The sequence below is a fragment of the Nyctereutes procyonoides genome, unplaced genomic scaffold (genome assembly GCF_905146905.1).
Source record: "Nyctereutes procyonoides isolate TBG_1078 unplaced genomic scaffold, NYPRO_anot_genome, whole genome shotgun sequence".
Lineage (NCBI taxonomy): Eukaryota > Metazoa > Chordata > Mammalia > Carnivora > Canidae > Nyctereutes > Nyctereutes procyonoides.
Window position 1 is genome coordinate 15,622,043 of NW_026575142.1, and position 24,949 is coordinate 15,646,991.

General features: G+C 34.6%; 1 protein-coding gene across 1 annotated transcript in view; it reads left to right on the forward strand.

Annotated features, from left to right (window-relative positions):
• Window positions 1–24,949, forward strand: part of TLK1 (tousled like kinase 1) — a 145,534-nt gene that overhangs the window by 66,587 nt on the left and 53,998 nt on the right. The window contains exons 4-8 of the mRNA XM_055307849.1: window positions 12,995–13,070; window positions 17,115–17,161; window positions 19,101–19,196; window positions 20,760–20,849; window positions 21,835–21,927. Of these exons, the coding sequence (XP_055163824.1) occupies window positions 12,995–13,070; window positions 17,115–17,161; window positions 19,101–19,196; window positions 20,760–20,849; window positions 21,835–21,927 (402 nt within the window). The remainder of the gene's footprint in view (window positions 1–12,994; window positions 13,071–17,114; window positions 17,162–19,100; window positions 19,197–20,759; window positions 20,850–21,834; window positions 21,928–24,949) is intronic.

Genomic DNA, 24,949 nt, shown 5'->3' on the forward strand with positions numbered 1-24,949 from the left:
TGATTCACCTATTCTCAGTTCTTGAAGAACCCATCTCTAAGCACAAAGATTTTCTCTACTTTCTCTAAAATCTTTGTGTTTGCTGTCCCCACCCATCCAAACCCAGGATACTAAGATAAATTATGTATGTTATTGCTCATTTGGAATTTATAATGAGGGGATCCCTGGGTGGCTCAGCGGTTTGGCGCCTGCCTTTGGCTCAGGGCAGGATCCTGGAGTCCCGGGATCGAGTTCCGCGTCGGGCTCCCAGCCTGGAGCCTGCTTCTCCCTCCTCCTGTGTCTCTGCCTCTCTCTCTCTCTCTCTCTCTCTCTCTCTCTCTCTCTCTCTCTTCCTCCCTCTCTCATAAACAAACAAGTCTTCTTTTTTTTTTAAAAAAGGAATTTATAATAAACATTAATACCATAACTCTCTTTCCTACTGCTTTTGGATGTCTTAGAATGTATTTTATGTTACTATGTTATTTCTAACTAAGGTTGAAATATTTGTGGCTGAATATAAATATAATTGAATTACACCATCTTTAATAATGTTGGGGAAGCATATTTAAGTCTATTTCTACCTGTGTGTTTGTATACAACATATTACATAATGTTGGTAAAGCAAACACACATGTCAAATTTATTTTTGCCTCAGTTTAATCAATAGTACTTATTTTTTATAATCCTTCTATGTAACCTGAATCATTGATTTTGAACATTTTAAAAAGATTACTTCTCTTTCTAGAACCAAAGTTTTTTTTTTTTCCTTTTCCTCCTGAGTAATTACTGGTTCTTTAACCCTCTGTCCACTGGCATTGAATTACTGTTTATTTTTGGTCCAAATACATTTGATTTTTGAGTTTTTTAGGATTAAGGATTTTAATTATAGATACACGGAAGCTAGGATAGTTATTGCATCTGGATATTTAAACTTAGATCCATTTTCAAAATTGTAATGAGAGAAAAATATGATATGGTACCTTGATTGTCTTAATTTACTCCTAATGCTGATTAATGAAGGTCATTTTATGAAAGTTCTGATTAGCTTTGTCATTTGAATTAATTTTCTAGAAGTGGTTTTAAGACCTAAATGAGATTTTTTTTTATTCGCATTCGAATTGAATTGATGGTATTAAAGATATTTTGAAGCATTAATGGTTTGTTCTCTTCTTTTTTAAAAAAAGAATTTTCAAAGGACCACATTGTGGATTCTTATTTTCATATTTTGGAGGAAGTAGAAATTAAGAACACCAGGGAATTAGATCTAAAATTAGTTTGAACCTGACTTCAGGAGGCCACTTTTTCCATTTCTAGAACTAGTGATACTGTTACAGAATTCTTTAATAGGTTATATTTAATGTAAAATCTCTTTTGTTGAAAAGGTATTTTAAAATTACACATACACATTTACAAATTGATTCAAATGGGTTATCTTTTGATATTAGTAAATTGGCTGGTTATTAGAATGGTAAGAGTATTTCCTGTTTTTACTTCTTTTCTGTTCATACCCATCTCTACCTTTTCATATTTACTTTTTTGCCTTCTTAATAGTATTTGGCTTAAATGTTTGCTCAGTGAATACTTGGGTATCCTAGATTGGAAATTATGATTCTATTTGAAAATAGAGATAATACCCTAAATTTTAGGTTTTAGATGGACTTAAAAAAAATCATTAAAGTTTTACTTGTCTATTTGTTATAAACCCAGAGAAATTTTTTTGTTAGTGTCTTAGTCTAAATACCCAGTAAGAAAGAAGAAAACTTGAAAAATGAATTTAGTGATGTGTAGTTAAATATTACTGAAAGTTAAATTTTCATGCCTATTCCTTCCCCAGGTGAGTTACCTTGTTTTTGACTTTATTTTGTTTAAATCTATTCAGCTCCTCAAGATTGTGAGATACCTAGGTTAGTGCCTTCGTCAATTTTAAGAAATATTCTTTGTATCCTGCTGCCTACATTATTTTCTAAAATGTTTTATACTGATAAATGATTTTTGTGGTAATCTATTTGACAAATTGTTCTCTTATCTTTGTGCTGGTAGCATTTTCTCATTAATTCTTACTATGTTAGGTGGACCAAACCAAATCTTACCAAGTATTACTATGTTAATTGTTTTACTGAGACACTGTATATAACAGTGTTGCTATAAACAATAAATAATATGTATAATAACAGTGTCCTCTTGAAGGAGAGTACTTTGTGTGCATGCAAAATGGTGTATTTTATAACACTAATAAAGACATTTTCTCAGGAGAGGAGTTAAGTTTGTTTTTTTCCTCTCCCTTATAAGACTAATAATCATACTTCTAAATTATGAGATTTAAAAGTTCCTGCGGAATAGCTGGAATTACTTTGTAAAATTTCCTTTTATTTAAAAAGAGAAAACTATTTAATACTACCACTGTACATTAAAGGATATGCTCTTAGAGGAGCTATATTCAGCTAACAGGTAGAGTGTCTGACCCTAATGTATATTAATGACAAGGGTTCACAGCAAAAGAAGTGGGTCTATTCTGGTTGAATATATATGTCCTTAGACTCCTGAAAGGAAAACTGAACTAGTAACCAAATGTGTGCCTGATATTGGCTCTGTGCCTCTGTTTCCGTAAAGGTGGAGGAGGACTATGTCAAAGTCACCTGGGAAGGTTTTGCAAAGGAAAAGTATTCAGGCTGCCTGCTTAGAAGTTCGGATATACTCTGTCCAGATAATCTTTGACTTCTTATAAATTATGAAATCTTGAAATAATGGTTCTGTAACCCATTTACATAGCCAGCAAATAAATAGCTCTTAAATGTTTCCCTCTATACAACTGCATTTAGTGTCAGTGTTTAGTGGTTTTTAGAACAAAAAAGTTCTAAGCTGATTGATCAAAATAAGTTTGGAAGAGAGAAATGCCAACTCATTCTAAAAATTAAGACATACTTTTAAAGTGGAACCTGGTATAGTGCTTGACCATTGTATATGCTAAGTAAATGTCTGTTGAATAAATCTAACATCACTTTAGTTGTAGCGTACTATACTGGGAGTTTTTGTGTCAATTACAGATGATTCTTAGGTAGTCATCAAACCAAGGTTCCTCAACCTTAACCTTGATAATTTTTGAGGTTAGGGGTGGGGTTGTCTTATAAATGTAGGATATTTAGCAGCATCTCTGCCTAACACATTAGATATCTGTAGCACATTCTCTTCCTTTCCCCTAACCCCTCCCCTCCCTTCCAACTTGTGCTACTGAAAATATCTCCAGGTATATATATAATATATCTCCAGGTATTGTCAAATATCCTCTGGTTGAGAACCACCCCATTAATGAAGGAGAGAAAATAGTTCAAGCATGTTACCTGGGGAACTAGATTTCAACTCTTAAGTTTCACATCTCCTAAGTATGGAAACAGCAACTTAGAGAGGTTAACTAATTTACCTACAGATAGTAAGTTAACAGACAAAATTCTAATTTTGCAGTATTCATTTTGTTTCAAAGTGATGCTTTCAACTACTGTGTCTATACTCTCTCTGCATAACTAAGATAATATGTAATTCATTAAATGATCCTAGCTAGTCTTTTGAAAAAGATGGTATTCCTTTTTGGAAATATTTAGATTTAAGATGATTTATAGTAACATCAAATTTGGCAATCCAAGATATGCCTGAACTAACAGCTTTTCACACATGTTTTATCTGATAAATACTGCTTTTAGTCTGAATTTTAAGGGCAGTCAGCACAAGCTGACATTACTGAGAAATTTGGCTTCAGTATGTTATACTATAGTAGAGTTTTAAAAATATTAGATGTATTTTTATGTCAGCAAAACATAGTATTATGATTAATCCTCATTTTCTAAAATAACTAAGTAACCATGACAACCCATTGGGCTTCTTATGTCCTAATGAGTTTTCTGCTATATGGCACAATTTGGGTCTTTAATTTTTAATAGAAGATTCTATTAATAATTTCTCTTTTTTTAAAGATTTATTTGAGAGGGAGGGAGAACCCACATGCCCACATGTGATTGGGGGGGAGGGGGTAGAAGGAGAGAGAATCTGAAGCAGACTCCCTGCTAAGTGCAGAGCCTAGCACAGGGCTCTATCTCATGACCCTTGAGAACATGACCTGACCTGAAATCAGGGGTCAGATGCTTAACTGACTGAGCCACTTAGGTGCCTTAAGAATAATTTCTTAATTTTAGGCAATTTCTGATGTGGAATATGCAGGATTTAGATAGATAGATAGATAGATAGATAGATAGATAGATAGATAGATAGATAGACAGACTATAGCTAATCCTGATAATGCATCACTTTTGGAGCTCTCTTTCTTTTTTTAAGATTGATTTATTTAATTGAGAGGGGGAGAGAGTCTTAAGCAGACTCCTTGCTGAATATGGAGCCTGTCTTGGAGCTCAGTCCCATTATCCATGAGATCACGACTTGAGCTGAAACTAAGAGTTGGACACTTAACTGATTGTGCCACTGAGGCACCCTGGAGCTCTATAAAAGTAAGGATTCCTTTGACCTCTCTCCAGAGATGGTTAAATTTGGAACAGGGAGCATGAGCTTTAAACCAAAGCTTTGTAAGTGGTTATGATATATAGTAACATTAAGAATCAGAGCTAATATTTGAATGATAGAGCAATTTCTTTTAAAAAACAACTCACTTTTGGGGGTTGTAAGTGTATTGCTATAGAGAATAATAATGGAATACCGCTTTTTAAAAAAACATCAGATAGATATTTAAAGATTGGTGGGCATTGTCACAGTGAAAGTGTAGATTGATACTGGCTTTGAAAATGCACTTTGGTGATATGTTTAAAGTGTGTAGTGTGCCTATTCTGTGACACAACATTTGCACTTAAAAGTGTCTATCCCAAAGAAATTGTTTTAAGGATCTAGGGATTCATGTTCAAGGAAATGTCTATAGGGATATTATTATACAGGAGTATGTTACTCCATCATGAGTGTCACACCGGGAGAAAAGTTGTGAAATCACTGTTCTAAATTTTACTATTGTAAGTAGTCTCAAAATGCCAACATTTCCAGAATAAGTTATCTTAAAAATTTGCTTTTTCCTCCCACAGCAGTTGCTCTATATGGCTGTTTTATTCTGATTGAAGATCTGAACACTTAAAAGATCTTACGAATAGGAGAGAAAGTCCAACTTTATTTTAATTTTTGGTTTATATTATTCAATAAATAAAGCCTTTAAGGGAAAGCCAGAGAAGAGAAAATGCCAAGAACTAGTTATGCTTTGTAAATTGTAAGAAAATGGCAAATAAGATTGCATTTCATCAATTCTGTAGACTTGGTGTGCTCCTTTAAACATACATGAATGCAAATTAAAATGGGTCCAGAATCAAGGAGCTTGAGAAGTCTGAGTACGGCAAGTAAAGGTAGTTCTTAAAAACTACCTTGTAAGATTGCATTTAGTATTATAGATCTTTTAGGTGCTGATGTGCTTGTGGATATTGTCTATTTGTGAGGGGAATAAAAATCCTTCAGGCTTTTAAAAATGATGTGAGCTGGCACAGTTTAAGTTACCGGTAAGATAACACATATTTTAGTTGGATAGCTACCCAAATTTATCTTGTTGGCTCTCCACCATCTGTGATAATACATATTATTAAATAATAAAGGCAGTACAACAGAAAGTAGGCTACAATCAAAATCGCTGATATGTTGGTTGGATTTACTTCAAACAATAAGGAAATGCTCTTATTTCATAATAGGATCCCAAAATGTTGCATACATAAACTTTTTTTATACTAGATATTGAAATCAGCAGTATAACAAAGATCTTCTTTTAGGTGTCAAAGATTCAGGCAAACATTTCCAGATAATAATAGTTCTCCATATTAAAATTTTCACTCTTGGGCAGAGACAGACTGTGAATTTCAGGTCCTGCCAGCTCAAAATCATCCTTGAATTAGGATGTACATATTTCATGATAGTTTTATCTAAATGTAAATTGGATGCAAAGCAGCAAGGAAATTTTTACAATAGAATTGTAGTTTTCTTACAATGCATTATTCTAACCAAATTTTTATAGCAAAGGGTTGGAAGAAACAGTATCATGTACATTTGATATTCTTGAATAGAACATCTATTTTACATTGACTATTTTTATAAAGCTCCAGATTTCCTTTCTAGTTCAGTGCTGTTTTGATATGTGCCATTAAAGTAACAGATTTCTCCAGCATTTTCCTGTCTTACATCTATTTCAACAAATTTTGCCAAGCAATATGGAATAAAATTGAACATTGGTATTACCAGCTTCGGGCAAAAAAATTTGTCATGCCTTTTGTTCAAAGTACAGTGACCTTAAATTCGATACCTGAGTAACTCTATGAATTGTTGGAATAGTCAGTGAGTTGTATTTTTGAAACCAGTCTTTAGGTAAATAAATCAGTTGGAAAAAACATATTCTGACAAAACTGAGGATTGAATATCTTGTATGGATGTTATTTAATAATAGAATAACTTTTCTATTTTTTTCTTAAAAATTTCATTCATTTGAGACTGAGAGAGCACAAGGGGGAGGGGAGTGGTGAGAAGGGGGAGAAGCAGACTCCCCACTGAGCAGAGAGCCTGATGTTGGAATCAATCTCAGGACCCCAGGACCATACCTGAGCCAAAGGCAGATGCCAACTAACCAAGAGTTAGATGCTCAACCAACTGCAGCACCCATGCGCCCTCCTTTTCTTTCTGTCTTAAAGTATTTTCTCATTTAACAGGTAGAGATTAAATACATCTGTTTCTATTAACTGTAGTAATTTTTTTATAGATGATGATATCTCACTTTTCTTTGTGTTATCCAGTCAGGGCTGATGAAGTCTACTTAAGGTAGAGATAAAGAATACATTTTAATATCCACTCCCTCCTCTTTTGTGATGTTATAATGGTATCTTTTCACATAGTGTTAAAATTTCCTATAAAGCATTTGTGCCAAAGAATGTAAATATCTCTAGTTAAAGGCTGATAGAGGTGGTTATCTGTTTTCATGCCACAATCTCCCTCTTTCTTTGATTTATCTCCCTCCTGTGACAGTGTTAAGATTGTAGTTTTCTTATATTTTGTCTTATTTGCATTGAAGAAACACATTTTTATTTTAAAATTAAGGAGCCAGATAAAACAAGATCCCATATTAGATTTGAAAACTTTAATAATCACTGGCTTAAATTCTAAATAAAATAGAAGCATTAGTTTATTTATATCAGTAACCTAGTAACCTCTTGAGTACTTTAGATTTGTCTTTGGTTTTTTTTTTGTTGTTGTTTGTTGTTTTTTTTTTTTTTTTTTTTTTTTTTTTTTTATGATAGTCACAGAGAGAGAGAGAGGCAGAGACACAGGCAGAGGGAGAAGCAGGCTCCATGCACCGGGAGCCTGACGTGGGATTCGATCCTGAGTCTCCAGGATCGCGCCCTGGGCCAAAGGCAGGCGCCAAACCACTGCGCCACCCAGGGATCCCTTTTTTTTTTTTTTTTATATGTTCGTTGTTGTTTTTTAAGCTTTTATTTATTTATATGACAGAGAGAGAGGCAGAGACACAGGCAGAGGGAAAAGCAGGCTCCATGCAGGGAGCCCGGCGTGGGACTCGATCCTGGGTCTCCAGGATCACATCCTGGGCCGAAGGCAGTGCCAAACCACTGGGCCACCGGGGCTGCCCTGTTTTTTGAACATACGTTTCAACTGCTAGAAAATACCATGGAAATTCTCACTAATATATCTTGGTGCATTTAAATGTCAGAATAATCATTCAGATTTTGGTATGATTACAAATTAGCATTTAGAAAGCTAAATTGATTTAAATAGTATCAGCCTCTCCTTTCATCATTTTCTTCTACCCACTCTTCCATTGTATGTCAGAATTATTGGACTTTTTATAATTGTGGTCATTATTCCATCTTTACTTTAAAAGCCAAATCAGGGGGCAGCCCAGGTGGTTCAGCGGTTTAGCACCGCCTTTGGCCTAGGACGTGATCCTAGAGACCCGAGCTCAAGTCCCACGTCAGACTCCCTGCATGGAGCCTGCTTCTCCCTCTGCCTGTGTCTCTGCCTCCCACCTCCCCACCCTACCCCCCCCCCCCGTCTCTCATAAATAAATAAATAAAATTTTTTTAAAAAGCCAAATCGGGCATTTTCGTGCTGCAGTTGGTTGAGCATCTAATTCTTGGTCTTGGCTCAGGCCTCATAGTCATAAAGTGGAGCCCCGAATCAGACTCTGCTTATAGCCTGGTATCTGCTTGAGATTCTCTACATCTGGCCTTCCCCCCACTTGTGTGCATTTTCGTTCTCTCTCTCTCTCTCTCTAAAATAAATAAATCTTTAAGAAAAAAGGCAAATCATATTATTTTGCCTTCCTTATTGAGGTCAGTTGTAATGCAGTAGTTGAGAAAAAAGAAGAAAGAAATGACAGCATCAGCAAGTGCAGTTATAAACTTGAAAATGTTCTCTGAAGTGCACAATATCCGCAAATTTTTATGCCTTGTGCAAATCCAAAGCTAGCCTCGTTGATGTCTTTTGGATTTTTTAGGAATTACTGATCAAGATTAGTAACTTTTCAAATCTTTTTTAAGCCGTAGAACCTTTTCTCCAAAGTAAGTCTAATATGAAACTTCAGTGTTGTAAAATGATGGATGCTGTGTTTGCAAGCAGAGAGGTGGAGGTGGGATGGAATGTGTCTCTGATAGGCTAGAGCTTTAACTCAGCCCCCTGCTCCTTCCCTTTCCCTCCTCTGTAACATCATTTGAGGCACAATCTCCTTTTCTTTAAGGTATCTCTGGAGTACAGTTTGAAAATTGCAGATAGCATTCTGAATTTTTTTTTTTTACTGATGAACCATTTTAGAGATAAATACTTGGTACATTTCTGCATATCCTAAATCCCCAAGGTTCTAAATTCTTAAATCCGTATCGAAATGAGTGATTCAGGAGAATTATTAGCTGTAGCCTTCGCTGAGAATTTTTGTTTTAATATAGGTATTGTTGAGATTTAAATTTAAATCCAAAAGAAAACTACTTAATGCACACTTTCCTGAGGTTAGTGATATAATAGGTTCTATACTCTGGTTCTGTGGCTGGTAATTGAGGAGAGAGTTAAACGGCATCTTAAAGAAGTCACATTGCTTATTTTACATGCCCTGCAAGTTACTTGGAAGCTTTAGGGCAGAAACTGCTAATCATTTAACAGGTGATACATGATTGAAGTTTTGAAATAGGAAGTACACAGATATTTGGAATAATAGGATAGCCATTCAGATAAGAAATTTTATTGGGTGCTTACTGACATAAAGAGGGTATACATCTGTTCTCACAATCCTGTAACCTGTATTACGTATTTAAAATAGATGAGAATAGGGTGCGTGGCTGGCTCAGTCAGTAGAGCATGTGACTTTTGACCTCAGGGTCATGAATTCGAGATTACTAAAAAAAATTGATGAGAAAATTTGAGTCTTGAGTTAAATAACATACTGAGAATTATGGTAAATAATGGACCCAGAGTTTGATTCTTAGTCTCAGTCTGTGCTTCTTCAGAGACCCATGTGCTTGCTTCTTAAAGAAATTATGGTTCTTTTGGGCTGACAGAACAAGTCCATAATAATATGAGAGTGAGGAATGAGGTGATCATACTAGGACATTGGTGAGAAAAGATTAGGATTTATAGGACAGGAGAAAATGTGGTGTGTTCATAATGGAAGCATTTATAGGTGAATTTTGTTATATGTTTCCCTTTTTCGTTTTTTATTTTGTTCAGCTTTTCAGTTTTTTATTACCTGTTTCCAACTTCTTTACCCATATTAGTCATACATTATGTTCTTAAAATTGATTTTAGCCCTGTCATCCTTTTTTGTCCCTCCTTCCTCAAATTCTTCTCTGATTGAAATAAGGTAAATCTGTTGCCTTTTTGGGTTTTTAAAACTATAATAATTATGCATTTGGGTTTCTTCATTCATTGTTTTTTTTTTCAACCAAGAACAGAAAGCATTCCTTTTTAATTTTTGTTGCATCCAAGTTCTTTTTTTTTTTTTTATTGGAGTTCAGTTTGCCAACATATAGCCTACCACCCAGTGCTCATCCTGTCAAGTGCCCCTCTCAGTGCCTGTCACCCAGTCACCCCAACCCCCTGCCCACCTTCCCTTCTGCTACCCCTTGTTCATTTCTCAGAGTTAGGAATCATTGTTTTTAACAAAATGACATTTCCCTCAAAGGACTGTCCCACTTTCCCATTCCATTAAATTTAAAATTTAGGTAGGGAAATTTTCCTCAAAGTTTTTACTAAGTAATCTATAGGTCTTTAAAAAAAAAAAAAAGACCTTAAATATCTTCAAATACGTATCCAGTGAAGTGTTTAATGAATGTTATTCAAAATAAGTTTTGAGAATTTCTGCATATACTGTAACTCCCCCCCCCCTTTTTTTATACTGTAACTTTCCATCCCATTCTTTTTTTCTTTTGTTTTGTTTTTTTTTTTTTTTTTTTTAGAGAGAGAGAGAGAGAGAGAGAGGCAGAGACACAGGTGGAGGGAGAAGCAGGCTCCATGCACCGGGAGCCCTACGTGGGATTCGATCCCGGGTCTCCAGGATCGCGCCCTGGGCCAAAGGCAGGCGCTAAACCGCTGCGCCACCCAGGGATCCCCCCATTCTTTTTTTCTGAGATAGCCAGTGAATGTTAGCATTTAGGAGCTTTGTAGTAAATAAATCTGTGTTCACCCCAATTGAATCATCCTGCTGTCTCTACATTTAAAAGGTAGCCTCTCAACCTAACTCATCCTGGGTTCCATGGAATATTTTAGAAAATGATATGGAACCATATAGATAGAAAATGTTTCCAGTATAAATTTCAGAATTGTTTTATTCTTTGTGATTATTTTTGTTGTTGTTTCTTCAAAAGTAGCTAGTCAAGATTCAAGATAGAATTCAAATGGGAGTGAGCCTGCCGTGCTTAAAAATTAGTACAACAGTATACTGTTTTTGAAAAACCACATTTTCTTGATCTCAGATTTTTTTTACATAAATTAATTTGGGGAGAATATGAATAAATATTATTTAGAAATCCTCTTTTGTTTTAAGATAGATTTTAAGGTTCTTTATAAAAATGTTAACTTAGAATTTTTAATTTGGTGTTATTTTTATTTTTAAAAAACTTGAAGATTGGTTATTGTTTATCTGAGTTTGATAACTAAACCAATAAACTATTTACCCTAAATTGCTGGTACATCACCTCCTGAGTAGATTGCGTTAGGGCAGATTTCTTTAAGATCTCTGGTTTTTGTTTTTTTGTTTTTTTTGTTTTTTTAAAGATTTTATTTATTTGTTTGTTTATTTATTTATGAGAGAGAGAGAGAGAGCCAGAGACACAGACATAGGAAGAAGCAGGCTCCATGCAGGGAGCCCCACGTGGAACTTGATCCCTGGTCTCCAGGATCACGCCCTGGGCTGAAGGTGGCGGTAAACTGCTGAGCCACCCAGGCTGCCCAAGATCTCTGGTTTGTGTTGTGAAAACATATAGGCAGTTTATTGGACATGATGACTTTTATTTACACACTTGATACAATTTTGAAATATTTTTGTATAGTGAGTCATTCAGTTCTTGACATAGGGCACATAGCTTGTCATATAGAAGAAAAAAGAGCAGTTAGGCCTTGGAGATACAGATCTGAGTTTGATTTAAATCCTGGTAACGTTGAATAAGTTATTTATCAAATGATAACTATGCTAGGCATAAGGAAATGGGAAGTAAGTTGTGGAGAAGATAGAACTGTTGTTGAAGAATTCAGACACTAGAACATTCACTTGATCCTCTCTGAATCTGTTATGTTGACAAAATGGGAGAGAACTTAAAGTCCCTGTGATAATACTGAAGAGGAATCATAGATGCTCAACACAAGTTAGGTAATGTGTTGTCGTTCATGCTGTTTAATCATAGACTACTCAGAGACAACAAAATGTGGATTATTTCCCTTCCTTGTTTGGGGACTGCATTGCCTTTAGAGATTTATTTTAAGTTGCCTTGATGTTTCATTCAAACATTCTTTGTTCTGGTACCAGACATACTTGCCAAGCTTCTAGAATTTGCGGGCTTTGTGCCATTGCATTGTGCTTTTGCTCTTATTTTTAATTTTTATCTAAGCACAACAGTTTGTCATACTCCACAGAAATTACTTGTTATTTCAGCCTAATGAAAACCATTTGAGAACAAAGAATTATCTAGGATAGGGGGATCTGCAGGCTTTTTCTGTAAAGGGCCAAATGTTTTAGGTTTGGTGGACCATATAGTGTCTCTCTAAACTAACTCTGCTTTTGTACTGTGAAAGCAACCATAGTACATAAATGAATGAATGTCACTGTGTTCCAAGAAAACTTTATTTATGAACACTGAAATTTGAATTTCTTAAAATTTTTGTATCATGGTATTTTAATTTTTAAGTTTTTCAGTTATTTAAAAATGTAAACGTCATGCCTAGATAATGGGCAAAAACAAAAACGGGTGGCTAGCCAGGTTTGGTCATTGGGCTATAGTTTGCTTCCCCCTGATTTAAAGCATAATCTATGAATTTGCTATAACTGTTAGGTAATAATTGTAGGGGTTGTATATATACTAGGGTTTGAGTTCTTTTTTTTCATCCGTTTACTTTTATAGATTAAATATGTGTGAATAATAGAATACTAATAGGAAAAATATAGGGATTTTTTCTTTACTTGTCTCTCTTGCCTTTTGCCCAATCCAGTTAAGAATCTGAAGGATGTCTTTAAAAGACAGCTTACTCTCAAATTTTTCATCCATTTCAACTCAAGTTCTGTAAATGTGAATTTCAAGTAATGTGTACAAGGACTTCTATACTTTGAATATTTTAAATTTATATAATAGGAAATTTTATCTTTTAAAAAATTGTATGCAGTAACTTTACATCACATGAGCACTGTTGAACAAAATAGTTACTTCGAAAATAAAAACTTTTATGCTGACTATAATAATTGTGTATGTAAAAACTGTAATTTTAAGTTCTGTTAACTTGCTTTCTGTAGACACCAGAGAAGAAACAATCGGACTCATCCAGAGGAAGAAAGAGAAAAGCAGAAAACCAGAATGAAAGTAGTCAGGGTAAGTGAAGTAGAATCTTTCAGAGCCAAATAAGCATTTACAATTAATTATTCTGATTTTAAATCAGTTAATAGCTCAACTATAAAAGTAATACTGTATTTTTATAATTTCTATTGCTGTTATAAATTAATGCATTAATAGTTTAGAAATGTACTTCCTATAAGAAATAATATGAAATTGAAATCTGTTGTGTACCATAGGTAGTGTGTGCTTACTGTTTTAGGCTTTCTGACATTTCCCTTATTTTTTAAATTTGAGAATAGAAAGGCAAGTATCATGTCCAAACCTGGCAATTACCTTACATCTTTCGTTTTTTTTTCTTTATCTGAATTATAGTATTGAAATAGCTTCTTGTCTTTGAATAAGAACTTTAGGTGTCGCCTTAAAGTGCAAGTACCCAAAGTTTTCTTATTTCTTTTTCTTATTTATTTAAAAAAGAAAAAGACTATAAAAATGATTGAGAGACTTTTATTAAAGCACCATCTTTTTCTTTCTATACATGTGCTTCATTCTTTCTTGCATACCTACCCATTGTGATACAGGATAAGATGATTTTCAAATCATTTACAAAACTTTTACAATGGACAACAAAATAGTATTGCCATTTAATATGCCCACTCAAAATTAAAGACCATGAATTCAGGCAGCCTGGGTGGCACAGCGGTTTAGCGCCGCCTTCAGCCCTGCCTTCGGCCCGGGGCGTGATCCTGGAGACCTGGGATCGAGTCCCATGTGGGGCTCCCTGGGTGGAGCCTGCTTCTCCCTCTACCTGTGTCTCTGCCTCTCTCTCTCTCTCTCTCTGTGCCTCTCATGAATAAATAAATAAAATCTTTAAAAAAAAAAAAAAGACCATGAATTCATTCTTACGTCCCATATAATGACTTTATACAATGATTACATGTTTTGGAGCCACTCATTAGCTATAAGGACTGGGGCCATGAACCTAAGCCTCACTAGTACTTACATGGGCACTGGCATCAAGGAATGTATTTGTAGCAACTATTTGTGTAGAAGGAAGAAGTTACATTATTCTCCCATCTTTCTATAAATGTGTGGTACTTTGTATCTTTGTTTTCTCTAAGCTCATTATTGGTCTTAGTGTAGTTTCACCAGGTTGTGGTTAATGGACTTGGAGCTTTATTTAGATTAAAGTTATATTATCATAGTTTCAATGTTAGATTTAAAAACTCACTTAAGGGGATCCCTGGGTGGCACAGCGGTTTGGCGCCTGCCTTTGGCCCAGGGCGCGATCCTGGAGACCCAGGATCAAATCCCACGTCGGGCTCCTGGTGCATGGAGCCTGCTTCTCCTTCTGCCTGTGTCTCTGCCTCTCTCTCTCTCTCTGTGTGTGACTATCGTAAATAAATAAAAATTTAAAAAAAAAAAACTCACTTAAAAGCAGATCCCAAATTAAGGTAGGACTTCAAGCTATGTTTTTAGAATCCATGTTTATTTCTTTGTGGTCTGTTAACCCTAAGGATTGTCTGATTTTCTTATGTTTTTAGAATGGTTGCCATTTTTGATTGGATTTACTTGTTTAAGTTTTCACACTTGTATTTGCTTTAGAGAGAGGTTGGCTCTCTGTGTTTTCCCCCTCTTTCTTCAAGTCCAGAGCAAACCTCTCCTGTAATCATTAGTCCATTCCATATCCAGTTATGTCCAGCAGACATACTATGGCCCTTACAAAAACCAGGTCCATCTCTAAAATGGAAGGTGGATAAAGTCCCTGTTAGAAATGGAGGCTTTATGGAGAAGGGATGATACCTGAACAAAATTGAATTTCTTTTTTAAATCCATGCTGGGGGCCCGATGTGGGACTCGATCCCGGGTCTCCAGGATCACGCCCTGGGCTGAAGGCGGGTGCTAAACCGCTGAGCGACCCAGGGATCCCCAAAATTGAATTTCTGATCAGGAGGGGAGGAGAACTAGGATAGAGGCCAGATAGTCAACTTCCCTTGATAGTACATATGCTGTGTAGCAGGGGGCAGGAAGGGGGTTGTTAACAGAGCCACGTTTGGGTTCAGTTAGGGACAAAGAGGGACATACCTTCTGAATAGGCAACCAAAAATGTCTTCATTAAAGGATAGCACCTTCAGAATCTGCAGGAAAGTTGTTATAAGTGGAAGGAAAATTCCTTGGGAATACAGACATACCTTAGAGAGACTATAGGTTTGGTTCCAGACCAACACAATAAAGCAAATAGAGTCAAATGAATTTTTTTGTTTTCCAATGCATATAAAAGTATGTTTAGTCTATTGTATGCAGTAGCATTATGTCTAAAAAAAATCCTACATACTTTAATTTTTAAAATTACTTAAAAATGCTGCCATGAGTTTTCAGTGATTTATAAGCACAGATAACAAATTGCCATAACAAATATGATGAAAAAATTTGAAATACTGTGAGAATTACTAAAATGTGACACAGACATGAAGTGAACAAATGTTATCTATTGGAAAAGTGGTGGCTATAGACTTGCTCAATGCAAGGTTGCTACACACCTTCAAATTGTGTTTAAAAAAAGAAAAAAGCATGGTATCAGTGAAGTTCAGCAAAACAAAGTATGCTTGTAAAACCTTTACAGTCTTTTTCTGACCTCTAAGTAAGTCTATACAAAACTATTGTTTGTACTTTCTAGGTACCATTCATAGTCTTGAGTATTTAATTTTTCCATAAAAGAATTTAAAGTTATTGAACTTCTAAATATAATCTTGGTGTATCTCAATAATGCCTGGCACATAGTAGACACTCAGATATTTGTTGACTAAAATAAATTAATAAATGAATATAAGTCAGTATTGAATTGATAAGTGTCTCTGTTTATATCATCCAAAGCTTTTGACTTGATGGTATCATCGTTTTTCTTCGTATTGAAGAAATCATGTATTTTTTATCATTCCATTGAAGAGTGGTTGCCTCTCATTCAGAAAAGTGTCTCTGATGCTGTATTTCTTAGCACCTTCTTTTTTTTTTTTTTTAAAGATTTTATTTATTTATTCATAGAGATGCAGAGAGAGAGAGAGAGGCAGAGATATAGGCAGAGGGAGAAGCAGGCTCCATGCAGAGAGCCTGACGTGGGACTCAATCCAGGGTCTCCAGATCACGCCTTGGGCTGCAGGCGGCGCTAATCCGCTGCGCCACCGGGGCTGCCCTCTTAGCACCTTCTTAATTCAATATCTATATAACTGATAAGTAGTCTATGTTAGAGCAAAACTTTTTATTAAAGAAATGTGAGGGACATCTTGGTGGCTCAGTGGTTGAGTATCTGCCTTCTGTTTAGGGCGTGATCCCAAGGTCCCAGGATTGAGTCCCACATCAGGCTCCTCATGGGGAGCCTGCTTCTCCCTCTGCCTATGTCTCTGCCTCTCACTGTGTGTCTCTCATGAATAAGTAAATAAAATCTTTTAAAAATAAAGAAATAAAGACCTGTGATATATGATGATTTAGACCACTTCTCAATAAGGTATAAGAACAATATTTAAAATCTAGTTTCTTAAAAAAACATCCTGTTAATCTGGGAATACTTTTTAGAAAATTAAAACATTTAACAAAATAACATTCATGTTACAGCATGTTATTATCAGTTTGTATGGTTTTGTGTTAAAGCTTTATTTGTGGGTATGAATTGGTTTGTCAGTTACACAGTTGCCACTTGTCTTTTTTTTATTCATTGATTTGCTTTTATGGAAGCAGTAGCCATTAAGCAATATGAATAATGTAATTTTAAAAACAAGATCCTTTAATGTGATTCATTTATTTGGTTCTCTAGTAATTGGGACTTTAAAAATTGACGTGTTTCTATTGAAATGTCATTTGATTTTTGGATTTCTGAAATTGACATCTTACCCTCTGAGGGCTTTTAGTATAATTCTTTCAGTGTCCATCTTACCCAACTAAAATATCATGATCTTTTTTTAAAACAGATGATTTTTATGTGTATTCGGAAAATTAAATTTGACACAGTTTTTCTGATGTAATAAGTGATGCGATAAGTAGTTATGACTAACTTTAAATCTGTAAAAAATTTTTACTTTTATATTTTAGGAAAAAGTATTGGCGGACGTGGCCATAAAATTAGTGACTATTTTGAAGTAAGTATATTAACAAATATCTCCAGTTCTTAATATAATTTTGCTGTGGGCTGAAATAATTTCTTTGAAGCACAAGGTCAACTTTTGATTATCTACTTGATTTAGAGAGCAGAGCTTCAGTACTTTGTAATGTCCTATCTTCCTAGAAACTTAAAATTTACTTTTACATTGATATGGAAAAATCATAATTTTCCTTATATATTTGCTTATAACAACCCAGAGGATAGGTATAGTAGGTATACAGAATACAGTGTTTCTGTATTACAGAGGAGAAAACTGAAGACCAGAGATGTAAAGTTGACTATTTAAAGTCAAATTCTATATGGTAAAGCAAAAAGGGGTGCCTAGGTGGTACAGTTGGTTGTCTGACTGACTCTTGGTTTTGGTTCAGGTCATGATCTCTTAGGGTTGTGGGATCCAGCTGCCAAGTAGGGCTCCCCACTCAGCATGGAGTCTGCTTAAGATTCTCTCCTTCTCCTTCTGTCCCTCTCCCCTGTGTACAAGTGTGCATGTGCATGTTCTCTCTCTCTCTCTCTCTCTCAAATAAATAAATCTTAAAAAAAAATGGAAGAGCAAGAAAAGTTAAAGTCTAATAATAGCCTCTAGTTTAGAATTGTTTCTACTGTCAGTGCAGCCTTTATGATAGCACCATGGCAACATTTGAGCCCTGTAGATAGAGATTAAATAATGATGGAAGTGTGAATCTAAAAGCCCCTGAAAATAGTGGTAAATGTAGATTCTTAACCCATCTAGAATATTTCCTTATTTCTACACAGAAATACTTTTGGCTACTAGTTTTACGTTATAGAATGTTAAAATGATTGTTAAAACAACAGACATATCTATTGGGTTGAAAAAACATATTTACTTGAGTGTGAGAGCAGAATTTGCCAATTAGGGGAAGGGCCACATTAAAAAAAATTTTTTACCATCCATTGTTTTTCTTAAGTAAGTTTACAGAATCTGTGGTAAAACTGTTGCTAACCACGATCTTGTGTTGCTGACCTAGTGCTTTTTAGTTGTCAGTCCCTCAGTGTGCATATCAATTAACAATCTTTGCCAAAGGTTGGATCAATTCAAATAAACAAATCTTAAGTCTCTTGAATGGTCCTCATGTGTCATGAGTTATAATAGGCACTGCAGATTTTTAAAAAATTAGACAAAGTCCTTATATTACAGAAAGATACACTAAGATCCCTATCCCTTTTCTTCTCCTAATAACCTGAGAGGAAGCCAGTAGCAGTGAATTATTTTCTCCTCCCATTCTTGGTAGAAAAACATGAGAAATTTGAGCTCTGGAATACATTCAGTAGCTTCTCTTATGCACCTAAGTCATGCAACCGTTATGCATATTGTGTATGGAAGGATTGATTTTTATAAGATTTTGTGCTATTAAAGGGAAGGTACTTGACTATGTAATTTTTTATATAGTACTACAGACATTTGAATTTTTAACATCTTGAGAATGATTTCTATTTTAAGATGGTTTATTACATTCAGTAATATCTACTTCTAAATATATTAATTTGGGAGTATTCGGGATTATACTGGTTCAAACATTTATAAAGGAACAGTGTTAAAATTTAGTATATGTGCTGCTGAAGCGAGCACTACAGTGTTAAAATTTAAAGGAAAAATATATTTATTTATTAATATATGTTCATTGTTTGGGGGGGCATTTATCTTGAATCTACCACAATAACAAATTATAGTCAAGAAATAAGGGTCTTTACTAAACATAGTCTTTTCACATTCCTGTGATCAATATTCTAGTCTTTTAGGACTTCACTGTAACTGACCTTAGTTTTGCTTTTTCTTGACCCATTTAAATCACTACCGAATTTAAAAGAAGAGATATTTAAATTAATTCTTAATGTCATGTCAAAAATAACATCTAACTAGACCTATTAAAGAGTGATGTTTCCTTTTTTTGTCACAGTACCAAGGTGGGAATGGCTCAAGTCCAGTAAGAGGCATACCTCCTGCTATCCGTTCTCCTCAAAATTCACATTCACATTCCACTCCTTCCTCATCTGTAAGTTTTTACATGTATAGTTAGACACTTCTGTCTGCTGAACATATGTGTATATGTATAGTGAATAACTTTTCATTGAGAACTTCTGTATGTATATTTATTTGTATTTATATTTTTAGAAAACCATTCTGTGAGGTAAGTTAAATTCTTTTAATGATCTGATGCTATTAGAGCTTTATTTCTTCAAGTGAGATCCTTAAGTTAAATATTTTCTGAATTTAGGACGCCTGGGTGGCTCAGTGGTTGAGCATCTGCCTTTGACTCAGGATGTGATCCCGGTCCTGGGATTGAGTCCCATATTGGGCTTCCTGCATGGAGCCTGTTTCTCCCTCTGCCTGTGTCTCTGCCTCTCTTTCTCTCTATGTCTCTTATGAATAAACAAATAAAAATCTTTAAAAAAAAAAAAGATTTTCTGAATTAATTATATCCAAGCAGTAGTGTTCCTTTTTTTTTTTTAATTTTTATTTATTTATTTATGATAGTCACAGAGAGAGAGAGGCAGAGACACAGGCAGAGGGAGAAGCAGGCTCCATGCACCGGGAGCCCGACGTGGGATTCGATCCCGGGTCTCCAGGATCGCGCCCTGGGCCAAAGGCAGGCGCCAAACCGCTGCTGCGCCACCCAGGGATCCCCCCCCTTTTTTTTAGCAGTAGTGTTCCTATAAAAGAATGCTGTTGAGCTTATGGGACTAAAATGAATACCCTTATATTAGTCCATATTCAATTATGATTTCCAATTTCTTTCTTTTTTTTTTTTTTTTTGTTTAATTTTATATATTTATTCATGAGAGACACAGAGAGAGAGGCAGAGACACAGACAGAGAGAGAAGTAGACTCCATCCCAGGACTCCAGGATCACACCCTGGGCCGAAGGCACTCAACCACTGAGCCACCCAGGTGTCCTCCAGATTTTTTTTTTTTTTTTAAATCAGTCTCTCATATTTTTTCAGGTATCTTTGTTTTTTACTTATAGTGACCCCTTCTGTTCTTTGCCTGTAGACATATACTTAGTTGTGTCTTACTTATTTTGTACCTTGGGTACATGATATTGCCATATCCAAAATAAGGCGTCAGACTCCACAGTAATTTTGAGTTGCAGTGATGACATTGATACAATGATATAATCTATTTTCAATGATGTGTTTTGAAACTAGTATCTAGATAAGCCATGAAACTCATCAGTAAATTGATATTATACTATACATGGGTGTGTTGGTACTAAGTTCTATATTAAGATCTTTTCAGTTTTACTTTCTGAAACATCATTGTATACTATTTTTGTTTTTGAAATAATATATTTTGCCTTGTTATAGTTAACAGACTGAAAACATTAAAATGTTTTTTATGGTTCTAGAATGTAAGCTTTCTTTCTCTGTGCCTCTATAAGGGAGGGTAGTCTAAAAATGAATGCGTGTTGAATAAATGATTAAAAGTTTTAAACAATCAATTATGTTTTAATTCAGTTATTATCCTGATAAAAACTTAAGAGATGTTAATTAGTTGTTGCTGAGACAAAAGCCTGTATTTTTTCCTCCTAATGAAAAAATTTTAATCTTTTTTTAAGGTTCGACCGAATAGCCCTTCTCCTACTGCATTAGCTTTTGGGGACCACCCTATTATACAACCAAAGCAGTTATCCTTTAAAATTACTCAGGTAAATAGTAATTAAAATTTCTTTGTATGACTTCTAAGAAACTTAATAGAAATAACTAAGATGTCTTCTCTTTGTTTTAGACATAGTTATAAAGACATCAAGAAAGCTAATAAACAAAAAAAAAGTTTGTGGGGGTTAAGAAATTGAAACATGTAATTAACTATCAGCTTGTCCTTTTTTATATGCAGATTAAATATGTAGATGTTCTATGCATATTAAATAAACAGAACAAGCATGACATGTCAGTTTTGATTATTTTTGAACATACCATATAAACAACGTCTTCCTAAAACCTATTACATTTGTCATAAGTAACCATTAAAGCAGTTCATTTTGAGTGTCTATATTTATGTATATTCATGTTTGCTATCCACTTAAATATCACTTGAAAATCAGATATCTTTAATGCTTATTTGGTTTTATGAATTTTGAGTACTAAGTTTTACTTTTTAACTTTCTACATGTGACAGTTTTTGGATTTTACTATCTCAGACCAGAGAAATTGGAAGAATAGATCTTTTTGCTTAGCCACTGTTATTACCCCAATTTTTTGCCGTTAGACTTTTCTGTTAGGTCATGTCCAAGCTATTGTACATGCATCAACAATATTCTTTCTTCGGATAATCTTTAGGCTAGGATTACAGGTACATTGCTTTCAGTCAATGAACAACTCATGAAAGTTTTTGCCGTTAGCTATCAGCTAGAGTTGATAGCACAAAGCTGTGGTTATACTGAATTTTAATGAAGAACATAATAATACTCTAAAATGTTAGTAATGAATCTTTTAAATGTTTCTTTGTAAGCTTGTAGAATTTATACCTCTGAAGATACTAAAACTTAAAATTATATTAAGACTTTCTGGGATAACTTTTACATACACAAACTCCAGTGTTTTCTTTGTTTTTAGAAGCACTAAGATCTAGTTTTATATTTGCATGTAGTGATATGTTTAATGGAGATAATAAAATAGCTTTCTTTCATTTAGACTGATCTCACAATGCTGAAATTAGCAGCATTAGAAAGTAATAAAAACCAGGACCTGGAAAAGAAGGAAGGTCGTATAGATGACTTGCTCAGGGTAAGTAGGAAGTCATGGAGGGGAAAAAATTGAGTAAATTATTTGGCAGTTACAAAATTTGAGGAATACTTAGAACTGTAAAAAATTATTTAACTGGAAAAAAATAAGCTTTTCCTGGTAGTTTTATGTACATGAAAATCACTATTTTAAAGTGAAAATTATTAGCTCTTTAAGTGTGAATTGAGAGGGGCACCTGGGTGGTACAGTCTGTTGAGTATCTGACTCTTGGTTTCAGCTCAGGTTGTGATCTCAGCTGAAGTCATGAAATTGAGCCCCACGTTGGGCTCAGAGCAGAGACTGCTTGAGCTTCTCTCTCCCTCTCTCTCTGCCCCTCCCACCTATGTTCTCTCTCTCTCTCAAATATATGAGTAAGTCTTAAGTAAACAGATAAAGGTGAATTGAGAAAAGTTGGAGAAATAGAGGGAAGTTTATAAAATTTATTTTTATTTGATCAACTATTAATAAGTCAGATGGCCATTTCATGTTAGTTTTAAAGGTAATTGATTTTGTTATAAACCTGACATTTGATATTATACAAGATGAAGTAACTACTGCAATCCTGTGAGATTTTTAATGGAAACTTTATAAAAAGACACATCAAAAAGTGTACTTACACTGTGAGTAAGGTATGAAGCAGTGGTTCTCGCCCCTTGCTGCTTATGAGAATCACCAAATGGGAAGGTTAGAAAGCACTTTATAAAGGTACCTGCACATAAACTCCACTCTGGGGGATTCTGATTAAATTGATGTGATGTGGGGCTTGGGCGTTGGTAGTTTTGTTTTTTATTTTTTAAAGATTTTATTTATTCATGAGACAGAGAGAGAGGCAGAGACACAGGCAGAGGGAGAATCAGGCTCCATGCAGGAAGCCCAATGTGGGATTCGATCCCAGGACTCCAGGATCACGCCCTGGGCTAAAGCAGGTGCTAAACCTCTGAGCCACCCAGAGATCCCCAGGAATCTGGGGATTTAAAATCTCCTCCAAGAAAAAACAAAGCTCCTCCAAATAATTATAATTTAAGCCAGCCTTGAGAAGTATTGGTATAGAAACTCAGTAAAACTAGTATCTCATCTGTGATCCTACCAGTTACTGATACCTTTGAAACATCGAGCTTGCCTTTCCTGATCCTATCCCAGTTACTCTCTCACATTCTTTTACCATTAATTACTGTTCTAAGTTTTGTATTTATTATGCCTTATTATTATGGCTTTATCACTTTTGTATCTATACATTCTTAACATATTTCAGTTTATTTTTGAACTTTACCCTTTTGCCCTACTTGTTTTCACTAACCATTATATGTGGAATGTCATGTACTTTGTTCATTTCATGCTATATAGTAAGGCATTATATGAATATACCATAATACATTTTTTTCTGCTCTTAGTGAACATTCTATCTATACTTTTTGCTAATATGAACAGTTCTACTAAGAACATTATTGGGCATGTCTTCTAGGGCAAATGTGGAAAAATTTGTCTTATGTATGTTATATGCTGTGAGAGAGATCTGGCCAGAATACATAACATGTACGTCTTCAATTTTGCTTTATAATGCCAAAATTTCCCCAAAGCAGTTGGATTAATTTACACTCCTACCAGCAGTAGGCAAGAAATAATCTTGATGCTCATTATCTTTGCTAAGGCTCATTATAATCAGGTATAATAAATTTTTTGGCCAATTTGATGAATATAACAAAGTATCTTTTATTATGTTCTCAATTTTTTTTGTTCTCTATTTTCTAGCATCTTTTAAAATACTTATTAACTGTGTTCTGCGAAATAACTGATCATGTTTTTGCTGATTTTTCTTAACAGGTTACTGTCTTTTGTTGCTTTGTTTTGTTTTGATGTCAGCTTTTTGTTGTTCCTATATACAGATTATCCCCAGTGACAGATTGCCTCTTTATTTCTCCATGCTGCTTTTTGATGATTAGATGCATTTAAAATTTTAATATGATTAAATATCTTTTTTGTTTGTAGTTTTGTTTGTACCAAATTATTATCAAAGTTATACTGAAAGAACTAATTTTCTTAATTCCTAAGGTCATAAAGATGTTCCTCTATATTTTTAAAAACTTTTATAGCCTCGTTTTTCAGTGTAAGTTGTTAATCTCAGTGGAAGTGTTTTGGGGTATGGTGTGAGATAGAGTTCCTTTTTAATTTCTTTCTATACAAATAATCAGTTGCCTCGTCCACTCTTTTGTCCCAATTCTATCATATAATCTTGGTTCTATATACAAGTAGATCTTTTTCTATATTTTCTGCTTTGTCCTATGTTCTATTTGTGTTATTCCTATACTGGTACCATAGCACCTTTTTGTTTTTGTTTGTTGTTAGCAATTGTCTGTTAGGAATAGAGAACATAAACAATACTTTAAGTGAAATACAATATTTTTTAGAAGAACAGAACTGAGCAACCCAGGTGTGATGCCTTCATAGCATCATATGGAATCTTTGCTCCTTTAGTGTTTTTGCTACTGTATCATTAGTGTATGACTTCCATCTTGAAGGCCATATCAAGGTACAAAATATTTATTAGAGTCACTGTTAGGATAGTTTAGTTAGATATTTATCAATCCAGAATAAAAATGTTGGTTTTCATTACTTAATGAAGAAAGAGGAAATAGATTTGGGTCATCATAATTGCTGTGGCTTTATATTAAATCTTGATTTGCGATTGAAGAAATATCCTCTGGTTTTAAAGGCATACAGACAGTTTAGTTTCTTGGAGTTTGTTTGAATTGCATCTAATGAAGAGGTTTTATTGGTGCTAAATTCCATCTATGTTCCTCTGGGAGTCTCTTTATTTTACCCTTTTCCTTGTAAAACACTTTGACTTAATTACATAATTTTAGACTGGCAGCTATTTTCTCCTAGCATTTTCAATATATTATGCCATGATCTTTTGGCTTTTACCATGATTGGTATCAACCTATGGTTCTCAAAGTATGATTCCCAGACCAGAAGCATCAGCATTACTGATGAATTCATTAGAAATAAATTTTCAGAGGTGCTTGGG